Raw genomic sequence first — 26840 nt, 5'->3', positions numbered from 1 at the left:
GCTGAAATGATATTAGATTAACACTATAACTTAAAATGATAGGAGAGACCTCTAAGCCATTTCCTTGAGATTCCAAGAGCTTGCCTTGTGATAAATGACTGTTACTAGAACTGTCATTAATATCCTACGTTTGAGTTAAAGAGCTACTGAAAGTGAAGGTTTTATATTGTGATTGAAAACAAATGCACAAAATAATTTAACTCATGTTGAAAGAAGAAACCCATGCAAAAATCTGGAAGGAGAGGAACGAGAACCTAACGTAATCCAATAACCAAACTAAATTCAACTAACATAGAAAGAAGAAAATCACAGAAATACATGTAGGAATGGTTGATGGATCAGCTGTGGCCCCAAAATAATTAGCACAAAAGGGAAAACCCAAAGGCTGAATTCAGTATTGTTCTTTCGTACCTTTGAAAGTTATGATCCGGATTGGTAAACCAACACAAAGGCTTGATTTCCTGTGCATGGTAAGAACCATCACTGCCTTTGCCAAATTGCATGGGTGAGGTGAACTTAAGAACGCCTTTTTCGGTAAGCGAGGGACAGAACTTTGATATAACCTTGGAATTTGGTCAGGACATATAGTTCTTTGCACAGAATGAATACATTTAAGGCTTCATAACAATAATAAAATTACAACAGAGTCAGATTGCCTTGAACCCACTCAACTTTACATCATAATGAGCACTATTTTATGGAATCAGCGCCACCTTGTTACAGACCCCTTCTTCGAGCCAAGGTGGACCACAAGGATGAAATGAATCAAACGTTCCAAAGTTATTCCGCTCATTGACCATTTAGCTCCTATAGTCCACTCCAGAAATGTTCCTTAGTTGATGTATTGATTGTACATATGGTACATTGAGGTTTCCAGGTGGAAGCCCTTGGCCGCTGAAAAGATGTCACATTGAAATACATGAAGGACCCTTAAGACCACAAATCGCTGTCTGTTTGCCCAGAACATGGACCAACAATCAAGAGCTTTTTATACATTTGTAAGACAGGCTGTAAGTTTGTAGCAGTTCATGTTTTGAAATGATGGAGATGTCAGATGGGGACCACGGATGACGTGAGTTGTTTTTGCTTCCCATCCAGTGAGATTTCATAATGTCATCAATTGCTTTCATGTTGATGCTGGAGAGTGTTTTCAAACAAGTAAGGTTTGGCAATAGCTGGATGAAAAGACTGAAGTAATCCAGCAGCAAGGTTGTTGGCTGGTAGCTATTGACTGTTGGGGCATTCTACAGATCTCATAGGATCCCACAGTAGTATGCACATTCATTTAATTTCAAACATCAAGTGAAGGCCTTATGTTGATGCAGATGAACACATATCGATGGAAGGTCTGTTCTGTTGTTTTTCAGGAAGTACAAGACTATCCAGCCATTCCAATGCATCTGCAGCTGCATTCTTCTCAGCTTGCTTTTTTGAGGTGGCAGTCTTGCCTTTGAAGTGTTTTCCTCGCACATCCAGAGTTGCTTGAAATACTTTATTCCTTAGGGCTTTTACGTTATACTTGGGTGCTTTGTAACCCGCCTTCAACAGCCGATCCTGAAGAAGGCCTTTTACATCAACAAGGCTTGGTGTCAGTCGCACAGTTTTTTTGGGTGTAGCTTCAGCCAAAGAAAATCTTCCTTCATTCCGATCTCCACGTAGAAGCTCCAAAACTGCAGCAATGAGTCTCCTATTCTCTAGCAGTACATCAAGTTTTGGATCTTCCAGCTGTTACAGAGCAGACAAAAAGAATAAAGAAATCTCTCTCGCTCTCTCTCTCTCTCTCTCTCATACATGTTGTAACATAAATATTGAAGGATTTAAGTAAGTAAAAGTGAAGGATTAAAGGGTGGCTCTGGTACATTGCACATAATATTTGAAGCCCGCCTCACTTGGTATTATCTCACTCAATGTGTCTATCCTAATCATCCTTATAAGGGTTCTAACACCTCCCCTCCGGCGGGGCCAGTTAGTTCTCCTCTTTTGCATTCTGACCATAAGCCCTTCTCACATGCGCCTTGGAAGAAGAAGGGCAACAACATCCCAAGAAGAACAAACAAAAGCTCAGAGAATTGAGACAGAAGATGAGATATAGCCAAACTAAGAGAAAAAACCTTCAAATCCAAAAAAATCCAAAGCTCTCAATGGCCAAATAACAGAGTTAGGAAACACTCAAATTGACATGACCTACAACCAAGTAGCGAATGGAAGCCCACCATGTTGTTAGAAAATACTATAATGAAGCATCATTAGTGGCTGTCCTTAATGCACCACTAGGCCTTCTCGGTGTTTGGCAGGTTTTAGTGACACTGAAGCGGGAGGCTGTCCCAGGGTATTTGTGAACCCGACCATCTTCGCTATGGAGTCTACAAGGAGGTGTTGTTCTACAAGGTCTTCCAAACGTGACTCGTTTCACGTCGAACTGGTTGCCGGAACCTGAGATATATAATTAAATGCAATTGTGCAAGGTCATGTTCCATGAGGGAGGGTAGAGTCATAAGTTTAAGAAATTAACAAATGAGAGGGATCTATCTAGAGGGTTGGAGGTTTTGAGAATTTCCCTAGAGAGAGAGCATGAAGGGGGGACGATAAGGTTTTTTGGATGGAGAGAATGTGTACAAGTTTATATGGGGAATAGAAGTGCAGCTTTTTTGGAGGCGTCAATTTGGGTCTCCTCCGTCCACCCTTGCTTGCATCCTGTGAGAGAAACACATACACTGCATGCTATTGCTAATTAAATCGGGTTTCATTTTTGTGGACAAGTAGGGCAGCACTGATCACAGAGGGAGATAATGAAGTTCAATGTGGAAGCTTGATGTCGAAGAAAGGTGCACGATGATGGAATTTGACATCAACCAGGTGATAGTGAGCAATGGAATACCAATTTGTGTTTTGTTTAAGAAGTGATGTAGAGAGAAACGTTTATGCTTTGGAGTAGGCGGCGATGGGGTGTTTGATAAACTAAGAAAAAACTTGTATGCAGAATTTGGAACAATTTTTTAAGTAGTGTTAAAGAACACTCTGTGATGTGTTTGGAATAGCGAGGTGATGGCAGTGAAGATGCATGTGATAAGCAACACGCTGGATTGCACAAATTAACAATGCTTGATAGAAAACTCACAAAGGTATGAAGCAATGGAGATGAATTCATTTTGGGAGAAAATTTGATGAAAGATGAAATCTAAGGCCAAAAGGTGATCAGCTGATTTGTTGCTTTAAAATCTGCAATATTATCCGCATTTGACCCTGTGAGCAGTAAATCATCTACATAAAGAATGATGACTAAAATATCCCCCCCATCCTTCTTGATGTAGAGGGTGCTCTCAATTGGACTATTGTGCAGCCCCTTGCTAGTCCGAAAGGCATGAATTTTGGCGTACCATGCACGTGGGGCTTGTTTCAGCTCATACAAAGCTTTATTCAGCTTGCATACCTGAAGTGCATTTTTTGAAATTTCAAAGCCTGGAGGTTGTTTGACATAAACCTCTTCCAACAAGTCTCCATTAAGGAAAGTTGTTTTAATGTCCAATTGATGAACATTCGAGTCAAAATTTGCAGCCATGGCGATAACTGACCGAATGGTTGTCATTCTGGATATAGGAGCAAAAGTCTCCTCATAGTCTATGCCCTTTTTCTGAGCATATCCTTTTGCAACCAACCTTGCCTTGTACCTATCAATGGTCCCATCTGGTTTTCTTTTAACTTTGAAAACCCACCGTGTACCTATGGCATGTTTACCTGGTGGCAAATCGACAACTTCCCATGTCTGATTTTTCTGAATGGACTGCAATTCATCGTGCATGGCATTCATCCAATGCACATTATCATGTGCCTCTTCAAATGTCTCAGGCTCCTCATCAAGAAGAGTACTTGCATAAGCTGATTCAACTGAAAGTGCTCCCCCCCCATGCCTTACTGCACTCCGAGTTCTGTCAGGTAATGGAGCATCAATTTTACTCTCCCTGAGAGTTTGTAACAGCCAATTTGGGACTGTTTTTGCTGCATGTATATCTGCAATTTCTTGCTGAACAACCTCTTCCACTGCTTGTGGAGGTGGTAAGACATCCTGTGGCTGAATCGGAGCACATGGAGGTATCTGAAAATTTTGATTTGCATCAGATATATCAGCAGGGGAACCCAAGGCAATGGGTAGTAATCCCTCAAAGACATCATCAGAAGAAGTAGGAAAATCAAATTCAGCTAGAGTGTGAGCTGAATTTTCTGAAAATATAACATCTCTACTGACTATAATCTTGCGTGTAACAGGATTGTAGAGACGGTAGCCCTTGCTCTCTGCACTGTACCCAACAAAAATGCATTTGATTGCCTTATCAGACAACTTATGCCGAAACTCAACGGGCACATGAGCATATGCAAGGCATCCAAAGACACGAAAATGATCCACAGAAGGCTTTCTCCCTTGCCAAACTTCATAGGGAGTCTTGGTCTTCAAAGCTTTTGTGGGAGCCCAATTCAAAACATAATTGGCACACATGAGACCTTCAAGCCAAAATTTGTGAGGCAATTTTTTTTTGTTTTAGCATGCATCTATCCATCTCCATAAGAGTACGATTTTTCCTCTCAGCTTTGCCATTTTGCTGAGGGGTTAGCCTCACTGTAAGCTGATGTGCAATGCCCTTGTCTTTCAAAAATGCATCAAAATCTGCAGGCAAATACTCCCCTCCTCTATCTGTGCGTAATGTCTATATCTTGAGTCCTGATTCATTTTCAACCATGGTTGCAAAGTGTTTGAAAACCATAAACACTTCTGATTTGCGTTTCAGCCCATAAACCCAAGTGTAGTTGAAGTAGTCATCTATAAAAGTGACAAAGTAAAGATGACCACCCAATGATGGACTCCTCATGGGACCACAGACATCACTATGAATAAGCTGTAATTTTCGAACAGTTTTTACTGATCCATCCTTCTTGAAGGGAAATCTGTGCATTTTACCAAGAATGCACCCTTCACAGGCATGTGGAGGAGGTGTTTCAAGAGTAGGCAATGCATTAACCATAGCATGTTTTTGAAGTGTCAACAAGCTGCCATAATGCATGTGTCCATATCCGGCATGCCATAACTCCGCATTCTACATAGCAGTAATAGGAGTGGAAACTGCAAGAGCATGTGCTGGTCTTTTCTCATACATGTCAAGCTGAAAAAGACCACGTAACAAAGTGCCAGACAATCTCAAGGCATAGTCATTCTCTCTGTCATGGACTACACACTTGTCATCTTCAAAAATGACCTGAAATCGAGCTCTGTTAAGAGTGGACACTGAAAGTAGATTTTTTGTGATACCAGGCACATACAAGACATCAAAAATTTTGAATGTTGAGCCATCAATGGCTGTAAGTTCAACTTCTCCTGTACCACGAACTGAATAGGAGGAGTTGTTGGCACATGTGACTTTTTTACCAACGGGTGGAGGATGCAGAGATGTGAAAAGACACTTCCTGGAAGTGATATGTTTTGAGGCACCGCTATCAAAATACCATGTATTTTGTGTCTCATTGACACTGAAAGCTGATGCATCCTTGGAAGAATCATAACTGCATGTCAGAAAAGCATAAGAGTCATCATTACAAGTGGCTGTACTATCCGGAGCAGCCAACTGAGAGTCTAAAATGCAAGACAAGAAGGCATAGTCGTGCTCCACAAAGTTGGCTGTAGCTTGCTCATTGTCAGATGCATGAGGAGCTGAATCTGAAACAGCCATACCGAAGCTGTTTTTCTTTTCTTTTGCAAGCCTTTTCTTGCATTCTCCAATGTAGTGACCTGGCTTTTTGCAGTAATGACATATTCCATTCTTCTTGGGCTTACCTGCATCACCCTTAGCCTTTTGAGAAGGCTGTTCTGAACCACTGGAAGGCTGATTTGCTGATGTCTTTGCTTGTCCCTTAACTTTAGGCTTGAATTTTGAAAGCATGGCATGTTCACCTGCTCGTGAAGCCATGTTTTTCCCGGTCTGCTCTTCATCCGACAGAAGTCCTATCAACTCATGAAAATTGAGAGGATTTGCACCCCCCCTCAACGACAAATTCAGCGAGGTATGAAAGCTGAGATAAGACTCAGGAAGACAATTCGGAGTACTAGTAATCATCTCTAAATCAGGAATGATCTCATCAATATTCAGCAATTGCTCTTGTAAATCCTGTAGCTTTGTGAGGTGCACTGACATGGAGTCACCCTCTTCCATATGTGTATGAGACAATTCTCTTTTCAAAAAAGACACCCTGGAATCATTCCGAGCTGCATACATGCTCTCCAAAATATCCATGCTGCCTTTGAGGTCTTACACGACCGGAGATGCGGAATGATGAATCTTTTCACTGAAAGAGAAATACACGACAAAGCTAAAGCATCACGTAAATCCCATCTCTTTTGCCCTGCAGTGGTAGGTATAACTGCACCAATAACTTGTGCTGCAGCTGTACCCTGTGAAGACCTCTGCCTCCTCCTTGCTAGGGAGGGGTATTAGGTGCCACATTTGCTGGCCGGATCTCATCCCCATTTACATAGTCCCACAAATTATGGGAAATCAGAATATTGCGTACCATAAAACTCCAGATGGAGTAGTTGGTACCATCCAGCTTATCCTCTTGTGAGAGACCACTGAACTGAAAATCATTCTGATTTTGCTGGGCCATGTCTGAGAAAGAAAATACAGCAAATGCAAATCTGAATTCCCTTGCTGGGAATGGAGTGCACAATTCCCTTGCTGGGAATGGAGTGCACAATTCCCTTGCTGGGAATGGAGTGCACAATTCCCAAAAAATACAGCCAAACACTCGCTAAAAATGCAACTCAAATCTCTGTAATGTCTCTGTCAGAAATCTGCCAGAGCATCCAATCTCTCCCAAAACCTGCCAAAAGTGCTTCAAAACACTCATAGAAAGGCAGTGTGAACTGAAACCTGCAAAATTGCTCTCCCAACACAAAAGCCCCAATTTGTGGCTTGAAATTGCAACCAGAAAGGGGCAAATGGTCTAAAAGCCCCAAATGTTGCACAAATTGCTCTCTACCTGCAAAAGCCCCAAATTTCACTGCAAAATTGCAGTGTGATTGCAAAAGCCCCAAATTTTTACAATCTCTGCAACAAATGCAAAAGCCCCAAATTTGACAAAATTCCCAATACACATAATGTGTCTAATTCTGCCCCCAAAATGGCCTGCAAAGCAAAAATCTATTTCGAATTTGAATGGCTCCCTGCAAAATGCCTGTCACGAAACACCTTCCAGAGTCCACCTGTAAAGAAAGAATCTACCAAGAGTACGGCGTCTCAGATTGTACAGAGCCGACAGTACGGAACTGTCAGTTCGAAATCCGTACAATGTACGGACTGTACGGATCTGTACGGTGAAGATACGTCGATAAGCTGTACGGCGTTGTACGGTGTACGGGCAACGAGCTGTACATATGCGATGTACGGACGAACCTAATGGCACGGGCTTGTACGCACGGGATGGGCTACATGCTGTACGGCGCCGTACGCTTGTACGGACTGATGGAATGTACGGGAGCTGTACGGGCTGACGGCGTGTTGTATGGGCTGGGGCTGTACAACAATCTGTACGGGCTGGGGCTGTACGGCGATGTACGGATGGAGCTGTACAGCTACACGGCGATATGTACGGGCTGGGGGACAATGCAACAGCAGAAGCTTGGGCAGCTCGACTTGCAGGAGGAGCTTGGGCAAGGAGCTGGGAGCACGTCCAGGAAGGAGCACCACTATGATACCAAATGTGAGTTGTAGAGGGAGAGAGAGAGCAGAGTGTGAGAGCAGGAGAGTGAGAGCTGAAAGCAATAGTTGCAATAGAAGAGTGTGGTACAACTGAAGCGAGAGATAGGTTTTGTCTAAGTGACAAAACCTTATCCTTCACTAACCGTAGTTAGTGAACTAACTGTGGTTAGGGGAAAAAACCTCTAAGTGAGGGAAAAGTGCCCCTAACCTACTTATTACATTACATTGGTCACTGCTAAATTATAACAATAATTCTAACATTTCGTACCACACTAGCCCTAACGTCATCTATGGCATTGGAGGTGGAGGGGGATCAAAGCATCTGGTATGCTCAAACATGCAAATGGTTCGCAGGCCTGGGACTATTGATGGACATATTCACAATGTTTCAATATAGCCTTGAGGCTGCATCCATTCCGCTTGCTTGTTAGGAGGTGAACCAAGTCATCAAAGAGAATCTCTTGCACCTCTACACGTTTAGGATTTGGTTAGCACCTACTGAGCTTTCAATGACACTGAGCTTCTATAGAGATCATTGTATGAGGGGTTCATCGAACCGCTGGGCTACATCCAAATTCATCTCCCACATGAATTGACGATCTCAATGTGTCAGTTTCGGATATCTTCACACAGCCTACTGGTTGAGACAAGACGATCACAGGGCATCCCACGTGAGAGACGGATCTGCACTTTATGTGATATACAGGAGATAGAGACAGAGAATCACTATGCTTTCAGATGCCCTATATACTATGAGATCCATGGACTCTCTCTCTCTTTCTCTCTCTCTCTCTCTCTCTCTCTCTCTCTCTCTCTATATATATATATATATATATATATATATATATATAAAACTCCCGATTGCTCTTGTGGACAGTTACGTGTGTCATCGCACCGACTTCGTATCGAGAGTGGGCGAGCAGATAGGATTCCCAGGGAGACAGACACATAGATCACACTCACTGAATCTCCTCCAATTTCAGACTTAGGGTGCAGCCGACCAGGATTATAGCGGCCCTCATCAGACATCAGGTAGCAGCCAAGAGGGCACGACGGGTTACTCATCCAGATAGCAAACAACGATCCATTACAAGCTTCTTGCCTACACAGCACAATCCGCCGTTGGGTACAGTTTGATGTTCTATATGCCTATTGTATTGTATTGTATTAGATCAGACTCTGTCTCCACATGAGGAAGAGGATTCCAGGATGGTTGTATATGATTTTGATGGACATGTGCTATGATATCATTGACTATGTCTACACAGTTTTCTAGCATGGGTTAGGATGCTTGCTTAGTAGCTCCACCCTTTTGCTCATTGTATCATGTTTTTCTTCAATCTCATTGACCCATCCGTCTTTACTTTAATAACTTTAATAAACTCTCTCTCTCTCTCTCTCTCTCTCTCTCTCTCACACAATAGGAGCACCGAAGGGAAGGTATGGTACGAGTAATGGCAGCGAGGGAAGCAGGGAAGCGGGCTGCATATAGGGGTGGTAGAGTGATCATCCGAGAACGAGGAGTTAAGGAGGATAAGGAAGAGAAGGAAGAGGGAGAATTGTGACAATGTCGAGCTCATGGGATGTGTGCACACACCGGACTGAAAATAGCAGTATAGAATTGTAATGGCACACTATGGTTGGACCCAAGAGGTTTGTTGGAGACATATAATGATAGAGATACGATCTTCTACACCGAGACGCACAAGAGGCCAGAGAGAGGGCTGCCCACAGTGTAACAGGATACACATGGGAGTCAGCTCACAGGAAGAAATTGAGGAGAGAGAGCAGAGTACGAGGCTCCGGGGGGTGGCTGTCGTTTTCAAATCACACCTGAGACCACTCAAATCTGTGGTTCGCAGAGAGAAGCATGCACTACACATGTGGATATAAGTTCAGTTTCTAGATGCTTGACCTATCTTCATTGCGGTGTGCTACTTCCCTCCAGACACATCACCCTATGCACGAGAGGTCACTACAAATGACACAACCCATATGAAATGATCCATGATGACATCACGAAGTTCTCCAAACAGGGAGACACCCTCCTACTAGGGGATTTCAATGCAAAAACAGGAAATAGACAGGTCGTCCTGCTTGACTTCGCAGATGACAGAGATCCACACATAGTCCCGGGGCTAGATGCAGTTGAGCTCCGGATATTGAGGCACTCTGCAGATGCCCCACAGGTGACAAGATATGGACGACATCTGCTTGAGCTAGGGGCAAGAGCTAGGGCCAATCCACGACTTGATCATCTATAATGGTCTTCATAGATGGCCATCTTTCGGAAGACTCACTTGCTTCTTGCATGGCGGTGGATCTACTACAGTGGACTATCTACTAGAACCACTAGACTGTCTCACGAATACTCGACTTCGCCATACGTCCCCCCCCCCCCTTCCCACTCTGAGCTGACCACTCATACTTGGCCTTCCATATCTCCGCCACATTGCCAGCCACAAGGAGAGCTCCCCCCACGCCCACACGCATCCAAATCCAGAGAGATGAGAGCCCACCTCACACAAGAGTGGGCTTTGGATCATTTGACATCACATGAGGCACATAAGATCTTTCGACGATTGACATGTAGTAAGAGGCGGGCCTTCCTCACACATAGGATGGATGAGATTGTTAGATCTTTCTTAGGAGACCCGACCACTGGATGGGGGTTTCTATCGGAGGGTAAGCCACCTATTCCCCATGTGTGGCACACATATGCATGTTCCCTCTATGATGCCCAGATGCACACACTGCCGGATATGTCCTCTATGCCCAGGCGCACCACTTGTCATCTCTTCACCACACAAAACGTACGGGCTGCACTTCGTCAATTACACAATCAGAGAGCGCAGGACCATGAGGGCCTACGGACTGAGCACTTTGCACATAGACATGTAATGTTTTTTCCATACGTTACCATACACATACGTCATACGAGTACGGAAGTATGACCCTAATTTTACCCCCAAAAAAATCAGAAAAATATAAATTGTACACATTAAATTGACATAGAGGTATTAAACTTTCAGCTTGAAACTTGAAACTTGTATTAATTTTAAAGTCATCATTCATAAGTCATGATTCATCATTCATGAAAGACTCCAGCCTCCAGAGACCATAATCATCTGGATTCTAGATTTTGATACATAGTGTCAAATGATGGAATCATAGATCATAGATCAATCATCAATACTACAACAAAACATCATGATCAAAGGAAGTAGGAGAACATCATAAAGAAAAGGCTGCCACAGTCCGGAATTAAAGCCTGAAATGCATGACAATTCACAACCGATGAGGCTCAAGCCTCAAGCTGCATTTTCATCCTCATCCTCATCCTCATCCTCATCATCTGCATCAATGACCGCACCCTCCTCATCTTTATCACTATCATCCTCATCTGCCTTGCCATGGGACTCCAAAAGACTAGAGTTGCTTGAAGCTGCAGCAATCCATCCTTCCTGTAAGTGTAACAATAGGGGCTGCAATTTCTTCTCCCTCTGTATCACTTGCAAAGCGAGCAACCTATCATCATCCTTCTCCCTATTGATCATTTCCAGGGTCACTTCTATCTTCTCAAATCCCCATTCCTTGATTTTGGAGATGAGACGCAAATTAGTATGGATGTATACTAATTTCTCGGTATTCTTTGGAAGCACCCTTTAGTATGGATAAGAGAGAATGTGCTCCATTTCCTCTCACAAGGAGAAGCACATGTGCCTTGTGAGAGCACTCAAAAAGAGCCGACCGCTGCAAATTTGGTATGTGAGCCCCAAATGTCTTCCACCATTTCACCCCATAGGTGCCCTAGCTGTCAACATCATTGTCTTCCCATTTGCAGATCTGCAAGCTGCAAATTTGCAAAAGAGGGCAAATAAGACAAAGGAACAATTTCCAAAAGAGGACTTGAAGCCCTATTATCTAGCATCAACTATAGATTACTAAACTCGAGAACTCAGAAAAGAGCACTGAGCAGCCATAGCTGCTGCAAAACGGGAAAAGAGAGCAGCCATGGCCATTACCTTGACGTTTGGAGCAGGTAGAGAATAGAGGCAAGCTGCAGGCTGCAACTGTACGGTGACCATAGACGTTTGGAGCAGGCAGAGGCTGCACAAGGGCTGGAGATGAAAAGCGAAGGGCTGACACGAACTGCGTGCTGAAGAATAGGGTGAAGGGCTGCTTTTATAGGCCCATGAGACAGCAAAGTCGGCAAGAAGAGAAGGTACGGGCAAGCCGGGTGTACCCGCAAAGTCGGGAGCATCACAAAACGGCGTATAGGGTAGAAGGTACCGACCCTGGTCCCCCCCCCCCAAAAAAATGTCACGTACAGACAGACGGATGGCATATGAAAAAGCCATCCGTACACGTACAAACCTAACTATGTGGACAAGAGGTTTTAGCACAGATGTTCAACCAGATTGTGTCTCACAGCTTCCCACCTACTTGGAGCACCACCACTATCGTGCCGATACACAAAGCCAGGGACCCTATGGAGACTGGGAACTACCGTACCCTCATGATTGGCCATACTCTGGCCAAGATTTATGGATCAATTTTAGAAAGGGAGCTCAGCAGTCATACAGAGGCTCCATGGCAACAGGCACTAGGATAGGCAGGATTCTGGAGACAGCATTCTACCCTAGATCACATCTTCACTCTGAGCGCTATCATTGAGGAGGTGAGATCTAAACACCAGAAGATCTACACATGCTTTGTAGACTTACGGTAAGGTTTTGACACTGTCCCACAATCCCGAATGATCAGGAGACTACAGGAGCTATAGATTCCAAAGACATTGATATGGGAGGTGATGAGCCCATATGAGTTAGACGCAGATTTCCTGCCCCAGGTGGTCTATCAGATTGCGTCGAGAGTACAATCGGAGTGAAGCAGAGCTGCCCCCTCTCACCGACCCTTTTTGGGCTTTGCATTGCTAAGATCACTTCCTTCACAGACTAGGAGGCCAAGGATCACTACTGGCCGATCTCATGATACATATATTGCTATAAGTTGATGACATAGTCCTTATCTCATCCTCAGCGGAGGGGCTGCAGAGACATTTGGAGGCCCTAGAGGTGTTCTGCAGAGAGAGAGACCTAACAGTCAACCTTGGGAAGACCAAGGTTATGGTCTTCAACACCTCACATCCAGTGCTTTGCCGACCAGCTTCACTTATCAAGACGACCTAGGATTAAGACGGGCAGGCACCCTCCCTTTAAGTATAGTATGGATGCACCCCCTGAGTCGACCCCACGAGATGAGATTAACCGCATCATATGGTTAGATCTCCTCCAGCTCCACACGTCTGGGACTTGGGAGGGAGATCAAGAGCTCCCTACCAAGACCAAGTTCTACCGTGACCAATTCTTGAGCGTCTCGGTGGAGGGATTCATTATCAAACCCCAGTATCTTGAGGACAGAGGAGTCTCACATGCACTGAGGATCGCTATCGGACAAATGCAGGTTTCATCCCATCACTTAAGTATTGAGATAGGGAGAGTAGCACGTATACACAGAGAGCTACATGCCATGGACATTGGGCGTGATTGAGACAGAGGAGCACTTTCTCTATGCCTGCCAAGCCTACTATAAGATCCATGGGCAATCCCACTGTTTGTATCAAGATGGGAGTGGCTTTGGCCCACTATCACGATTGATCCACTTCCATGACCAGGTCTGCATTGGGCTCTACCTGCTCGAGATGAGCTGACATAAAGAGACTCTGCTACAATAGATCGGAGAGTAGCAGGAGGCGACCAAACCACAGGATACAAAGGCTGACCAGACACAGCGGCGAGTCACAGATTTCTAAGCATTTGAGTCAGCTCCAGGACACAATGGGGTGGAGGAGGAGCTAACCGATATGCGGCAGCCTGGATTACCGATAGAGGGTTGTAGAGGCCACCCATGACACGGAGAGCAACCACAGCACACTCTATTGAGGTCCGACCTATCACAACTTTCCTTAGAGGAGACCGCCCGAGATGAGGGGTCATTCTGGACATAGCTCAGTGGGTGCAGAGATTGAGGAGACCACGGCCCCCTCCGCCACCACAGCTTGAGACAGTCTGACAAACGCAAATCCGAGACGTTTTCACCGCTCATAGACAAGTCACCACAATGCCGGGTTTCGGATTCTGAGTTCCAGCTCCAGCTCTCAACCTATCTCGAATAGCACATGATATGTTTTATACTTGATTTTGCTTGAGCTATTAAGCTTTTTATTTCAGCACAGTACTCAGCAAGGGTCTTAGCGTGCCTTTTGCTCCAACCCTTTGTGGCTTGTATGAGTTTTTTCCCCCTTTTAGTGTACTTTGCACTTTGTCTCATGGGCCCGTCAGCCCTACTGCGGACCTCTCTCTCTCTCTCTCTCTCTCTCTCTCTCTCTCATACACAGCAGAAAGTATGCAGAGGATGATGCCCATTCTACACAAGCTCTGTGCAGAGAGTGGACTCATGGTAAATGCCACCAAAACTAAAATGATGATAGTAAAAACAAAGCAGCCTGCAAACACCCCAAGTATTATGTTCAATGAGCAGGAAATTGAGAGGGTAAACACATTCAAATACTTGGGAATAGATGTGCCAGCAAATCATAGATGGAATGATTGTGTCCATAGAAGGATAGATGCTGGGTGGGGAAAGTATTATCATTTTGAAAATGACTGCAGAAATAGTGACACTAAGAGATGGAGCATCAAACGGATTCTATTTGATGCATATGTGGTGCAAACAGTGCTATATGCAGTAGAAGTATGGGGAGGAAGCATCTCAGCATCAAAATGGAATGATATTGAAAAAATACAGAAATCATTTCTAAGACGGCATCTAGGAGTCAAAATTACTACACCGTACTCAATCATGCTTATTGAGACTGGTACAAGGCCCATTGAACTGAGAGCACTACGAAGGGTTTTCAAATATGTGAAGAAGGTCAAGAACATGGGGTGGCAGAGATTACCAATGAAAGCATGGGAAGCAAGTAAAAGGCCTCAAAAGACAAACAAAAGCAAGATGTTATCATCTGGTTGGTGGCAAGACATTCAAAGATGGTTCCAAAGATGGAGAGTAACATCCTACCTTGAGATGTCATCCGGGGAAATGGATGAGAAGGCATTTCATAAAGCTTTGTTGGTACAACAAAAATGGCAATCAGCTGAGAAAAGGGCTAAGTATGAGTACTATTGTACACATATCAATCCCATCTATTGGGACACCTACTCCAAGGAGGAAGATAATGCACAAAAGTACATAACTATACCCATACCTGCAAATGCAAGAAGAAGTATTGCACTCATCCGCACCCGATCACACACTTTGGAGGTAGAGAAAGGTGCTTGGGGAGATGTCTCAAGGGAACAAAGATTTTGCAAGTTATGTGACCAAGAACAAGTAGAGACAGAGGCACATGTCCTCCTTACATGCCCACGATATGCATGCATAAGGAGGGACTTTAACAACATTACAAAGGAACACGACACCCTCGCAAGCTTGCTTTCACATACCCATATAGCCACTCTGGGCAATTTTATTGCCAAGATTCTTCAATATCGGGAATGTTGTATTACTCAATGTATTTCAGAATAGTTGTTTTCCTACCCCTTCCATAAAAGAAGGGAGACACTTGTATTGTGATTTTCATGGGTCCCATGGGTCGGTTTCTCGGCCCCCAGAGGACGGTAATACATTCTTCTTCTTCTTCTTCTCTCAAATGCAGGATGCAAACATTGAGAATTGTAGAAAAAAATAGGGGAAACATTAAAGAAACCATGCGTAGATTGCATGTCGCCATGGGAAGAGGAGATGAGCAAATGGAAAACTGATGCAAATACAATTGGAAATTCAATTAGGCAAAATGCAAGAAGAGATGACCTCGATGCTGGATGCCAAAGTCAGCCAACATGCCTTAATGATAAAAACAGGAAACTAAAGTTATCCACCTACAAGCAAAAACTGAGATATTACAGACACGTACCCAAATAGAAGAAGGTGAGATCCAGCCACTTTGGAATGACAAACTAAGTATGCTCAAGGAACAAATGAAAACCTTGCAAGCACAAGAGGGGGAGGGGACAACAGCATGCAAAGCACTAGAGGAATTCAAAGAAGAGAATGTAAACACAGCAGCCCATAGGCCACCATGCAAGGGAAGCATGAGGAAATTTCTCAACAAATCATTGAGGGAAAAGCAAAAATGGAATGGACAGAGGTGGTCAAGAAAGGTACATCAGCCCAAAAAAGGAATTTATTTATGATGCCTTGGAGGAGGAGACAAGAAGAAATCATAACGCATTGAATGTCCTTGTCAATGGTCTAACAGTGGGCGACACCCAAATGGGCAGATGCCAAGGCATTGATCATCAAGATGGGTGCCAACATCACTTTTGAAGGGGACTGGAGAGTAGGCAAGGATGACACGCCGAGTGTAGGTGTCCTTTTTAGATCACACTCGAGGCCATTCAGATCTGTGATGTGCAGAGAGGCGCATGCACAACACATACGAATTTGGATCCAGCCACATCATGCACGGGTGACTTTCATTGCAGTGTGCTACTTTCCCACAGATATATCATCAAGGTCACCACAGAGGGCCACAACCCATATGAGACCATACATGATGACATCACAGAGTTCTCTAGGCAAGTGGAGATTCTTCTCCTAGGTGACTTCAATGCCACGGATGGGGAGTAGAAAGGTTGGCCTGCTTGACTTCAGAGCTGGCCCTCTCAGAGTATCACAAGTTGATCCAACAAAGCTCGGGATAGCAAGACACTCAGAGGATGCATCACAGGTCACACGATATGGGCAACAACTACTGGAGATGGAAGCAGTGCATGATCTAATCATATGTAACAGCCTTCTCAATCATGCGCTCTCCCGTTGTGGAGCTAGCGTAATGCAACTGGCACATTCTTTGCTGTGAACAAAGTGCATGTGGTGGGTCTGGGAAAGGCAGACATATCAGGTGGTCCCTAAATTGGGATGTCATAGAGGGATGTCGCATAAGTGTTCACACGTCTGTGTCTGTGATGGGAATAGGTAGCTTCTCCTCAGATAGGAGTCCCCAAGCAAAGGTGGGATCACCTCCTTCAAAATATTGAATCACCTCATGCATCCTATGTGAGAGGAATCGTGGGGAAAGACTAGGTGGCCGCAACCTAGACCGCCGATACCAAAGTGTATGAGGCATGGGCGAGGTCTGTATCATCTCCAATGGGGGTCAGTAGCTCACGGGACAAGTGGCTCATACACAATGCATCCAGGGCATGGTCAAAGTGTATCTAAACATGGATGGGAGCTAGCGGGCCCTGTCCTGAGACTGGCATGGTGGTCAATATGTTGAATACATGATAGGAGTGGCCCACACGAGGTGGGGGAGGAGGAACCATGAGGTCATGTACATGCGTCACAAAGGCGGGGAGCCCATCAGGTAATCCACTGTGCTCCTCCCCCCACCATTTGGGAACCAAGTGAGCCCTCCCGATGACCGCCATTTGTGAGGGGCTATAGACGAAGCACTTTGCACATGGACAGGAGGCCTTGGCTCCGATCCTTGCACAAATGTTCAATCACGCTGTATGCCACGGCTTCCCCCCTTTTTGCAGTACCACCAACATTTTGCCATTACACAAAGCAAGGGACCCATGGATACTAGGAACTCCCGCACTCTCATGATTGGTCATACACTAGCCAAGATTTATAGTCAACACTAGAGAAAGAAAGAAAGAAAGAAATTTTATTAGAGTCTTCGGAAGACTAATGGGTCTATGAGACTGAAAGAAAACCTGATACAAATCACAGTAAGGGTGGAGCTACTAAAACGAGCATCATCACCCGTGCTGAATCCTAAGTCTGATCATAAATAATCAAATACACCTGAGTGTGACAATGAAAAGAAAAAAGACTAGAGCAAAGCAAAATCCTCCGTATGTCATGTCGCCCTGGCTAGTGCATAGCCGGTGATGGGACGCTAGCATCCGTCAAGGGGTGACCTGCATCTCAATCTCTTGGAGGAGGCTCGACGCAAGACCAGAGCCACCGTGACTCCCGTGGGACGTATCCCAGGTCTAAACAATGACGGGAGGTCCCCCAGAGTGATTTCTGTGTCCCCTCGATGTCTCATGTGTCGTGCTGCGGTCGTCGGGTCAAGGTCTCTGTCACGTCTGCGGCTAGAGACTGGACGATCAATGTCACTCGATGGGAAGAACTCTGTGATCCTGCTCTGACAGGTGTCTGATGGTGTGGCCAAGCCCCGTCGCCTGAGTAAGTACTCTCTCTGTCGGACCCCCTCGTGAATGAAGGCTGCGAGGCATCTTTGATCTGGGTAGGTGAGAAATCTGAAAAGGAGCCCGGAGCGGTCTCTGAAGAGACATCTCTGAAGAGACAGTGGTAGCCACCTCGGATCTCGTAGTACACTAGGCACGTGAAAATAAAATGCTCCTCCGACTCAATCTCCTGACAATCGCATAATATGCATATGCGATGCTCCCTAGGGATCCCCTCTACTTTGCCGCTCTCTATGCGGAGGCAGTGTGATGATACCCGAAACTGTCCGATGGAGATCCGTAGTGAGTGAGGCATATGAAGCTCAGTGTACCCCAGTGGTGTGATGAATCCCTCCTCCGAAATACGAAGACAGTAATCTCTGTGGAAACTCAGCTTCACTGGAAGCTCCCTCGGCTCCAACCTGGTCCTAAAGGTGTGTAGCTGCAAGAGATCCTCTCGAATGACCTGGTTGGTGTGTGGCCCGATCGGGATGGTGGGTGAGAGAGATCAGCTCCTACACAGAGACACATGAGCAGCGGGTATTGAGACAAGATGGGTTTCTGAGACAGCATCCCCCTCTTGATCATAACTTCACCCTATCGCAATCATCGATGAGGAGAGATCAAGAGCAAGGAAAGTCTACGCCTGCTTTGTAGCCTTTCGAAAGGCCCTCAACACAATCCCACCATCCAACATAATTATGCGACTTCAAGAGATGCAAATACCAGGGGTCATGATTTGGGGGGTGATGAGTTTGTATGAGTCAGTCAGAGAAAGAGTACGTGCTCCTAGAGGCCTGTGAAATTGGGTCGAGAGCACGATAGGAGTGAACGCCTAGGAGGTAAGGAATCAATCATTGCTGGCCGATTTGATGACACAGACACTGTTGTATGCAGATGACATATTCCTTCTATCCTCTTCAGCAGCAGCAGGCTTACAAAGAGACACCTAAAGGCCCTAGAGGTATTTTGCAGAGACAGACACCTCACAGCCAACCATGACAAAACTAAGGTTATGATTTTCAACACCTGAAAATCACCTCATGGGCAGTCCTTCATCGAGATAGCTTCACTTATCGAGGGGAGCCAGTGGAGATTGTACAATCGTACACATATCAAAGGGCAGTCCTTGTAGGGCAATGACCCACGCAGCCATGGCACGACTTACACAAGGACACGGATCTATAGCTCGTTATGCTTTCAGGCACATTTCCAGGACCCACAATGAAGGGATGGCTATTTGGCACACTAGTGACACTGACAGCCATGTACGCAGCACCCTTCTGGGGAAGTGACCTGTCAGTGACTAAGTGGTGGTGCTTCAAGAGGCTGCAAGAGATTATGGGATCTAGGATGATTAAGAGCAAGCCCTCAGTCCCCCACCAGATCATACAGGCAGACCTCACCATGACACCACTCCAGATTGATGCCATCTTTCAGACGGTCACTCATCTTCACAAGGTCTGGGCCTTACCTAGAGAGAGACTACCAAGGTTGGCACTCATCTATATGACTTAGCATGGTCCTGGTACGCACACATATCCAAATGGTTTCGTAGTCAAGGTATTCAGGTACAAAGATATGGGTATTTGAGGGTACAAAGATATGGATATTTGAGGAGCTCACCCTGACTCAGCTCAAACAAAGGAATAGTGAACTCACCGAAGTCAAGGACGCATGTAAAGTTGGAAAATGGGCAGTATATTGAGATGGAATAGCATTAATTTCAAATCTAATCCTAAAGACCCTCAGTCTTAAACTAATTTAATGAAGGCCTTCCTGATATAGGACTACAACTTAGAATTGTGCTTTAATAAGTTCGAGCTGAGTTGCCATGTGCGCTCCTCGACCCTCTCTAGTTTATCCAGATGATGTAAGGATTTATGTTTTGCACTTTGTCCCATAAGCCCGTGAGGCTTTCTACGGACACTAATAGATCTTTCTTTCTCTCTCTCTCTCTCTCTCTCTCCACTCTGCACAGCACTAGGGCCTAGGACAACAGCCAGGCTGGACACCCCCGAAGGTCTTTATTCAAAACAGAAAATTCAGAGTACAAGCAGCTCGAGAGCTGAGATTTCCAAAGTAGAATTTCAGATTACAAGGGAGATCTTGGTCTCCTCTCTTGGCAATCGCCAAGTGTCAAATCCTAATTAAACTCTAATTTACATGCCAAAGTAGAATTTCAGATTACAAGGGAGATATTGGTCTCCACTCTTGGCAACCGCCAAGTGTCAAATCCTAATTAAACTCTAATTTACATGCCAAAGTGGTTGGCAGCTTTGGAGGCTTCCAAACTCACGGTCACATGCTGATGTAGAGCCCCCCTTGTAGGCAGCCTTAACCTCCCTTAAAAATAGGGCATTTTAACCCTCTTGGTACCTGCAACAAATTAATGAAGAATACCACCATGGTACTCATTGATTGTTAGTGCTTACATGCAAAATACAACTCTGGACTAATCATAGTCACTGTGGGCGTCCCCACCAGGCAAACATGTGAGAAATGCTCTGGTTGACCAAGGTCAACCCTCTTGACCGTAATTAAGGCGCATTGACCATGGGTCAAGGCACCTTAATTAAAGCCAAACACTCCGACTGGAGTCAGGAATATCTTGGTTGGACGAAGTCAACCCTCCTTGGCTAAAGCCAAGGCTTGTTGACCGAAGTCAACACTCTCTGATTGAAGCCGGTTCTGTACTACTCTAGTTAACCATAATCGACCCTCTTGGCCTAAGCCAAGTCTCCCTAACCAAGGTTAATCTTACTTAACCAGAGTTAAGTATCTTTGACCAAAGTCAATGCTTCGACCAATGGAAAAAATAATTCTTTGACCATAAAAAAATAAATTAAGAGCTCTATAATTATGATCAAATAAGTGGTCAATTGAAACTTTAACTTGGAGTATTTACAACTTGGTGACAATTGGAGGATGGAGTGATTATCAGATCCCCAATATCTAGAGGACAAGCGAATCTCACATGCCCTGAGGATCGCCATCAACAAATGCGGATCTCATGCTATCAGCTAAGGATTGAGGTAGGGAGAGCCACAAGTAAGCCTGGAGACAAAGGAGCACTCCTTGTGTACCTGCCTAATTTACAATGAGATTTGAGGACGATACCATTCTCTCTTTCAGAAAGGGTATGGTTCCCGGCTAATTCACTTCAACCAAGACCAGGTTTGTATTTACATCTTTGCTCAAGTTCAATATAAATCTATGATTTATCACATCAATCATTCAAATTTCAATGTCAAAGACTCAAATGATAGATCAAAATTCAGAAATGACAACTGTAGGCTCAAGGCTCAAGCCTCAAAAGAGTCAATACAAAACAAGATCCATTATCCATAATCCATATGTAATAGACTATAGTAAATACAAAACATGATTAAAAAATATCTATGTGGCTGGTAGCAGCTGCTCAATGCTGGAGCCTGGCATGACAAAATCCTAGACCTAAGTGCTCCAAAAATCACTCATCAAGATCATCCATGGAGTCACGTGTCTCCTCCAACTCATGAGAGTCAGCCTCAGATGAAGAAAGGGTAGGATCATGGTCCTCTGCCTCTACTGAAGTGGAAGCGATGGATCCCCCCCTCTGCCTCTAAGAGCGGGTGGTGCAGCGGGTGTTGTGGCTCGGCACTGTCAACTCCTCATAAAGCAAGGTGTACATATCACGCTCATTCCGTGGGATCTCTGGGATGAACCTCTCCCTCCTGATGTCGATCTCATCCACATTCACCTGCGAAGGCTTGTCGGGCATTCCTCTCAAGGAGCTGGAGGTTGCAATGACAAAACACCAACCGCTCTAGCTGAGCGGTACTCAGCCTATTCCTCTTCTTTGTATGGAAGAGGGCCCAAGTGCTCCAATTCCTCTCACATGGACCCGAACTGCAATCCTGTGAGAGCACTCGAATGGCGATGCGTTTCTGTTATTGAAATGCGCATACAATTAAAAATTAGAAGTTAGAACTAAGTGGAAAGTTGAAACAAGAAAGATGCACATTGTACTATGTAGACTGTAGTTAAGGGTAGTGAATTACCAGCGTGGGAGCACAATTTCCATACTTCTCCCACCATGAGACAGGCTGTAGCTGAGTCTCTCGAAGCTTTGCAGTCTCTCGACCAAAGCTTCCCGTCTGGTTGCGAAAGGCCAAGAGATCATCCTCTATACATTTCAGCATGTGCACATTACCACCTGTCAAGTTCCTGATGTATGTCATGAAGCCTTCGTCTAGCTCCTCGTTCTCGTATTGCTCCTCATCTCGCCACAAAGGATGCAATACATGTGTTACTGCATGAATCGGCCTGTGAAACCAATCCCATCGCCGATTCCACACAGCCTTGATTTCATCAACCCTTTAGAGATCAAACCATAAGATAAAAATGGACAAAAAACAAGAGTCAAGAGTCACGACCAATGTAAAGACTCGAGTGAAATAAAGATAAGAAGTAAAGCAAGGGTGGTCAGGACTGAGAAGACTTACTTCTCTGGTCTCAAGTAGTCTTGCTTGTCGAGAGCCTCCCCAATCTTGTCCATGTACTCGTATAAAAGGCCTATAGTACTGCCCTCCATGTCTGTAATGCGTAACACTGTGTAGATGGGGTTGAGAGTTTGGATCAACCTCTCAACCTCTACCCACCACTCCTCTCTCATGACATCACGCACAAAAGCTCTTGCCTTGGGGCTCTCTCTCTCATCCCACTCTAGCCATTCATTTGAGTAGACAGTGCGTACCAACTCTCTGCGGACTCGCAGGAGTCTCTCAATGAACATGTATGCAAATCTGGTGGCTGCAGGCTGCAATAGCTCAAGAGTGTTGTAGGCCCGATACAAAGTGGAGGGGCCGGCGAGGTAGAGGGCTGAGGTGGAGGTAGATGGGTAGAGGAGGGAAGGTAGAGCAGCTCCAAACGGATGAAGACACAGGCAAAACGAAGCAGGCGAAACGAAGCGGGCGAAAACAGGTCGCGGTCGGGTTTTTAGAAACCTTGGAAAAAACATAAAACGGAAACGCCGTTTCCGGGGACGGAAACGTTTCCGAAACGTTTCGGCGTTTCGCCCAGGCCGAAACGGCATTTGTGGAAACTATGGCCCTTTGTACAGTATTTATTGTAGGGGTGTCTTGTGAATGTGATACATCACCTGGCAAAGGAGTCCTCCTTGCATGCACACCCGACACTGAGGTAGAGGAGAAATCTGATCCTGTGTCTCTGCCTCTGGCCCTCTTTGCTACTGCTGCTTGACTTAATACAGCTTCCTCTTGACCACCCATTGCTGTAGATACTTCCTCTTCGGGAACGGCCAAACGCTTACGCCTCCACATTTCAAGGCTTTCCCGAACATCTAGAGGAACAGAGGGGCATGTCCCTACATCTTTATTTGGAACCTGAGCAAGATGGTCCTTCACACGGGTGACACTCCCCGTTTTGACCAACCCACAGTACTTACATCTCCATTTCCTGGAGCCACCAGATCCTGCATAACCCCCCACTTGCTCCACATGCTGCCAAAAAGGATCTGGAGTCCGAGCCATGTTACCTGTGCGGTTCGAGATCGGGAGACTCGAAGAGATTCGAGAAGTGGAGGCTGTTTTTTGGGTCCTGCAGGCTGCAGCCCCTTCTTGCTTCAGCTTGGTAGAGCTACGAGGGGCTAGGGCAAAGGTGGAGGCCGGCGAGGTAGAGGGCTGAGGTGGAGGTAGATGGGTAGAGGAGGGAAGGTAGAGCAGCTCCAAATGGATGAAGACACGGGCGAAACGAAGCAGGCAAAACGAAGTGGGCGAAAACAGGTCACGGTCGGGTTTTTAGAAACCCTGGAAAAAACATAAAACAGAAACGCCGTTTCCGGGGACGGAAACGTTTCCGAAACGTTTCAGCGTTTCGCCCAGGCCGAAACGGCGTTTCTGGAAACTATGCCCCCCACCACACACAGAGAGACGACCCAACAGATACGATATATTTTTGCAGCTCACAAGAGAGCCACCATGACACCTAGTTATTCATTTTGACTCTGAGATTGTGTACTAGTTTTGAGTTTTAAGCTTTGAACTTAGTTTAGTATAGTACTCAGCAAAGGGCCTTCTTGAGCCCTCTACATGAGTTAGTCTATGATTGTACTTTGTCTCATAGGCCCGTGAGGCCTCCCAAAGACAGTACTACATCTTTCTTTCTTTCTCACTGATGGAGCATCCTACCAAGTTCCTTCATCATTTTGACACTCATGCAAGGATGAAAGACAATTTAACAGCAGCAAAGTTCATTGTTTCTAAGATCCTGACACCAACAGAGCTTCAGAATCGTACACTGAACCTGTTGCAATTGATTGATTTGGAGAGGCTCTTCGTGATAAGGTTTTCTAGATACAGAAACTGCACAATCACTCATGTATACAACTGGGGAAGATTATAAAAAGATTTGAAAACCTACATAAGTTAGTGCAAAAAATGATCCACCAAATGTGGACAGAGGCCAAACCAGAAGTATACAATCATGGTTTACAGGGAGAGACCACAAATAAATGCCAACTGCAGCACATATGAGGCTGTATTAGGCTGCCATGAACATAATAGATGGAATAACAAACTCAGAATCCCAACAGCTAAATTGAAGCCTGGCATATGGTAAGCAGAAAAATGCAGAACAAGCAGATTGAACTTATTAGCCCCAAAATGTCACATGTTTACGACATAACTACACAAATTAATCAGGAAGGATATGAAAAAAGGGAAGGCCGCAGTCTGAGTCTGAATGTCCAATAAGCCTAGTTCATCCAAGAAAAGAATGGGAATTTGTAGAGCCAGCAAGGACTGGAAGCTGTATGTTGGAGGTTCTGCATTCCTCGCCAGAGCTGAATCTCAGCTTACCACCAAGCAGGCACAACCCAATCTGAAAGAGGAGGAAGCAGAGCAAAAATCCAGAGTAGTGCTACAGGAAAGATGATTCTTTCTTCCAAATTCATCCTCTGGGGAGATCATCAAACCTTATATTTATCATCCACTTATCGGATCTTCAACTTAAAACCCGTGGCAGAAAAAGGGCCATAACTGGATCAACACTAATAAGTGAAAGACCTTTCTGTAAACGAGATTATCAAGCTCCATTCTCAAGGTTGAAAATGTCTCAGCCAGCTGAGGGTGCATGGAAAACTCCAACCAGCCATCTTGCATGTGTAAACAACCGCGCTGATTCAGAACAAGTACCAGAGTAAATGACATAAGCATCTTCATTTACCAACACAAAATTACAACTTTCATATTGATTGAAATTGTCAGCAGAAGATAGAAAAGATTTATACAACTAAGCTAGAGATTTGGCCTTAGTGGTTGAATCACAATGCAGGATACAAATTCACAGCTAACCTTTTCACCCAGCTCCAATTTGCCTCCAAATAGAAGAAGCATTGAGTCAGATATCCCAGTAGCATCACGAATCAGGACATTGCCTGTTTTCAATTTCTCATTGAATGCAAGCCAAGGATATGGGATTTTCTCCAGCTTGTATAGCACAGAATTCTGAAATCCAGAGAATAAAAGAAAGAACTGCTTTATTTCCAAAGAGAGGAGACTCAAAAGCTGTATGGGACCATGCAAACGACGTTTGTAATGCTTGTGTTTGAAGATTATGAACAATCTATGCAGCAAAAGAATAACAAATTCCCTAATATGTGTTCCTTTCAAGATATCAAGCAAAGTGATCAAATGAGATGAGGGATGACTTTTTTTTATTTTTATTATTTTTTTTTGGGTCCTAATTGTCCTAAGTGGTACATGTACTAACTGTACCAACTGACCTAGCTGACTTTAACTAGGCCTACAAGGCACATATGAAGGAATGAGTGGCACCTATGAATAGCCCATAGAATGGGCTACAAACCCCCCTCCATGGTATGGGCTGAAGTATCTTGGACATGGCTCAAGATACCTGAATATCTAATGTCATGGTTGCACATGTTCATACTGTAGGCCCTAGGGATATAGCAACCTATGACTGTAGAGAGTGCAACAGATCAAGTCACAAAAGGTACTAAGTTTAAAGCTTGCCGAAAAGCTTCAAACTTACGTCGAGGTAGAGCCTTCGTAAAAAGATCTGCCAAGTTGCCTTCAGTAGGAACATAAGACAACTGAATATCAACAACTGAATATCACCTGCTAATAATCTCTCTCTAACAGTGATATTGAACCTCAATATGCTTTGTGCGAGCATGGAGAATTGGATTCCATGCACAACGGCCAAAGCACTCTAACAATCAATGAAGATAACGGTAGGATTTGACTTACTTATGCCATACGAGACCCGATCTTCAGTATGATGTCTCACAGTTAAGCAAATATATGCACAATCCCTCTATGCACCATTGGCATGCCGTGAAGCGTCTCTTCAGGTATCTCAAAGGCACTCAGCATTTGGGCCTTCTTTATGAAGCTGATTCTTCACTTGTTATGCATGCATTCACTGATATTGATTGGGCTGGCTGTTCGGACACCCGTGTGTCACATAGGGCAACTGTTTCATGCTTGATACTTCATGCATTTCTTGGTTCAGCAAGAAGCAAAGTACAATTAGTATTTCTAGTTGCGAAGCTGAGTACAGAGCAGCTCTTACAGCTACAGTGGAGTGTGTTTGGCTCCGAAAGCTACTTGCAAATCTTTATGCATGTACTGCCTACTGATAGAGAGTGACATCACATGCACCACTACCATCCTCAGAAGATAAATGAAAACCAAGCTCTAATGGTGTGGATACTGGCTTGCAATCCTCAAATTGAAAATGCTGCAAAAGCTGTCCAATATACTTGGATTGTGACATTTTGTTGCTCAGCATGTGTCCCAGTCAC

The 26840-nt window shown here is 44.8% G+C and overlaps 1 protein-coding gene and 1 pseudogene across 2 annotated transcripts in view; both read right to left on the bottom strand.

Moving 5' to 3' along the window:
• Positions 1-602: 602 nt before the first annotated feature.
• LOC147892899 (DExH-box ATP-dependent RNA helicase DExH3-like) overlaps positions 603-26840 on the bottom strand; it is a 68235-nt gene continuing 41997 nt past the window's right edge. Inside the window, exons 17-19 of one of the 2 annotated variants that reach the window (XM_087387096.1) lie at positions 25366-25518; positions 25078-25188; positions 603-1725 (exon numbers count right to left, since the gene is read on the bottom strand). In XM_087387096.1, the coding sequence (XP_087243222.1) occupies positions 1312-1725; positions 25078-25188; positions 25366-25518 (678 nt within the window). In that variant the 3' untranslated portion in view covers positions 603-1311. The remainder of the gene's footprint in view (positions 1726-25077; positions 25189-25365; positions 25519-26840) is intronic. The other variant, XM_087387097.1, reaches the window with a different exon arrangement.
• On the bottom strand, positions 21483-23544 carry LOC147892900 (uncharacterized; annotated as a pseudogene).

Source organism: Dipteris shenzhenensis, chromosome 16 (genome assembly GCF_047967505.1).
Source record: "Dipteris shenzhenensis isolate YYH24624 ecotype China chromosome 16, Dip_SZ_1.0, whole genome shotgun sequence".
Lineage (NCBI taxonomy): Eukaryota > Viridiplantae > Streptophyta > Polypodiopsida > Gleicheniales > Dipteridaceae > Dipteris > Dipteris shenzhenensis.
Note: the sequence above shows the minus strand (reverse complement) of the source record. Positions and strands in the feature narration are given on the sequence as shown.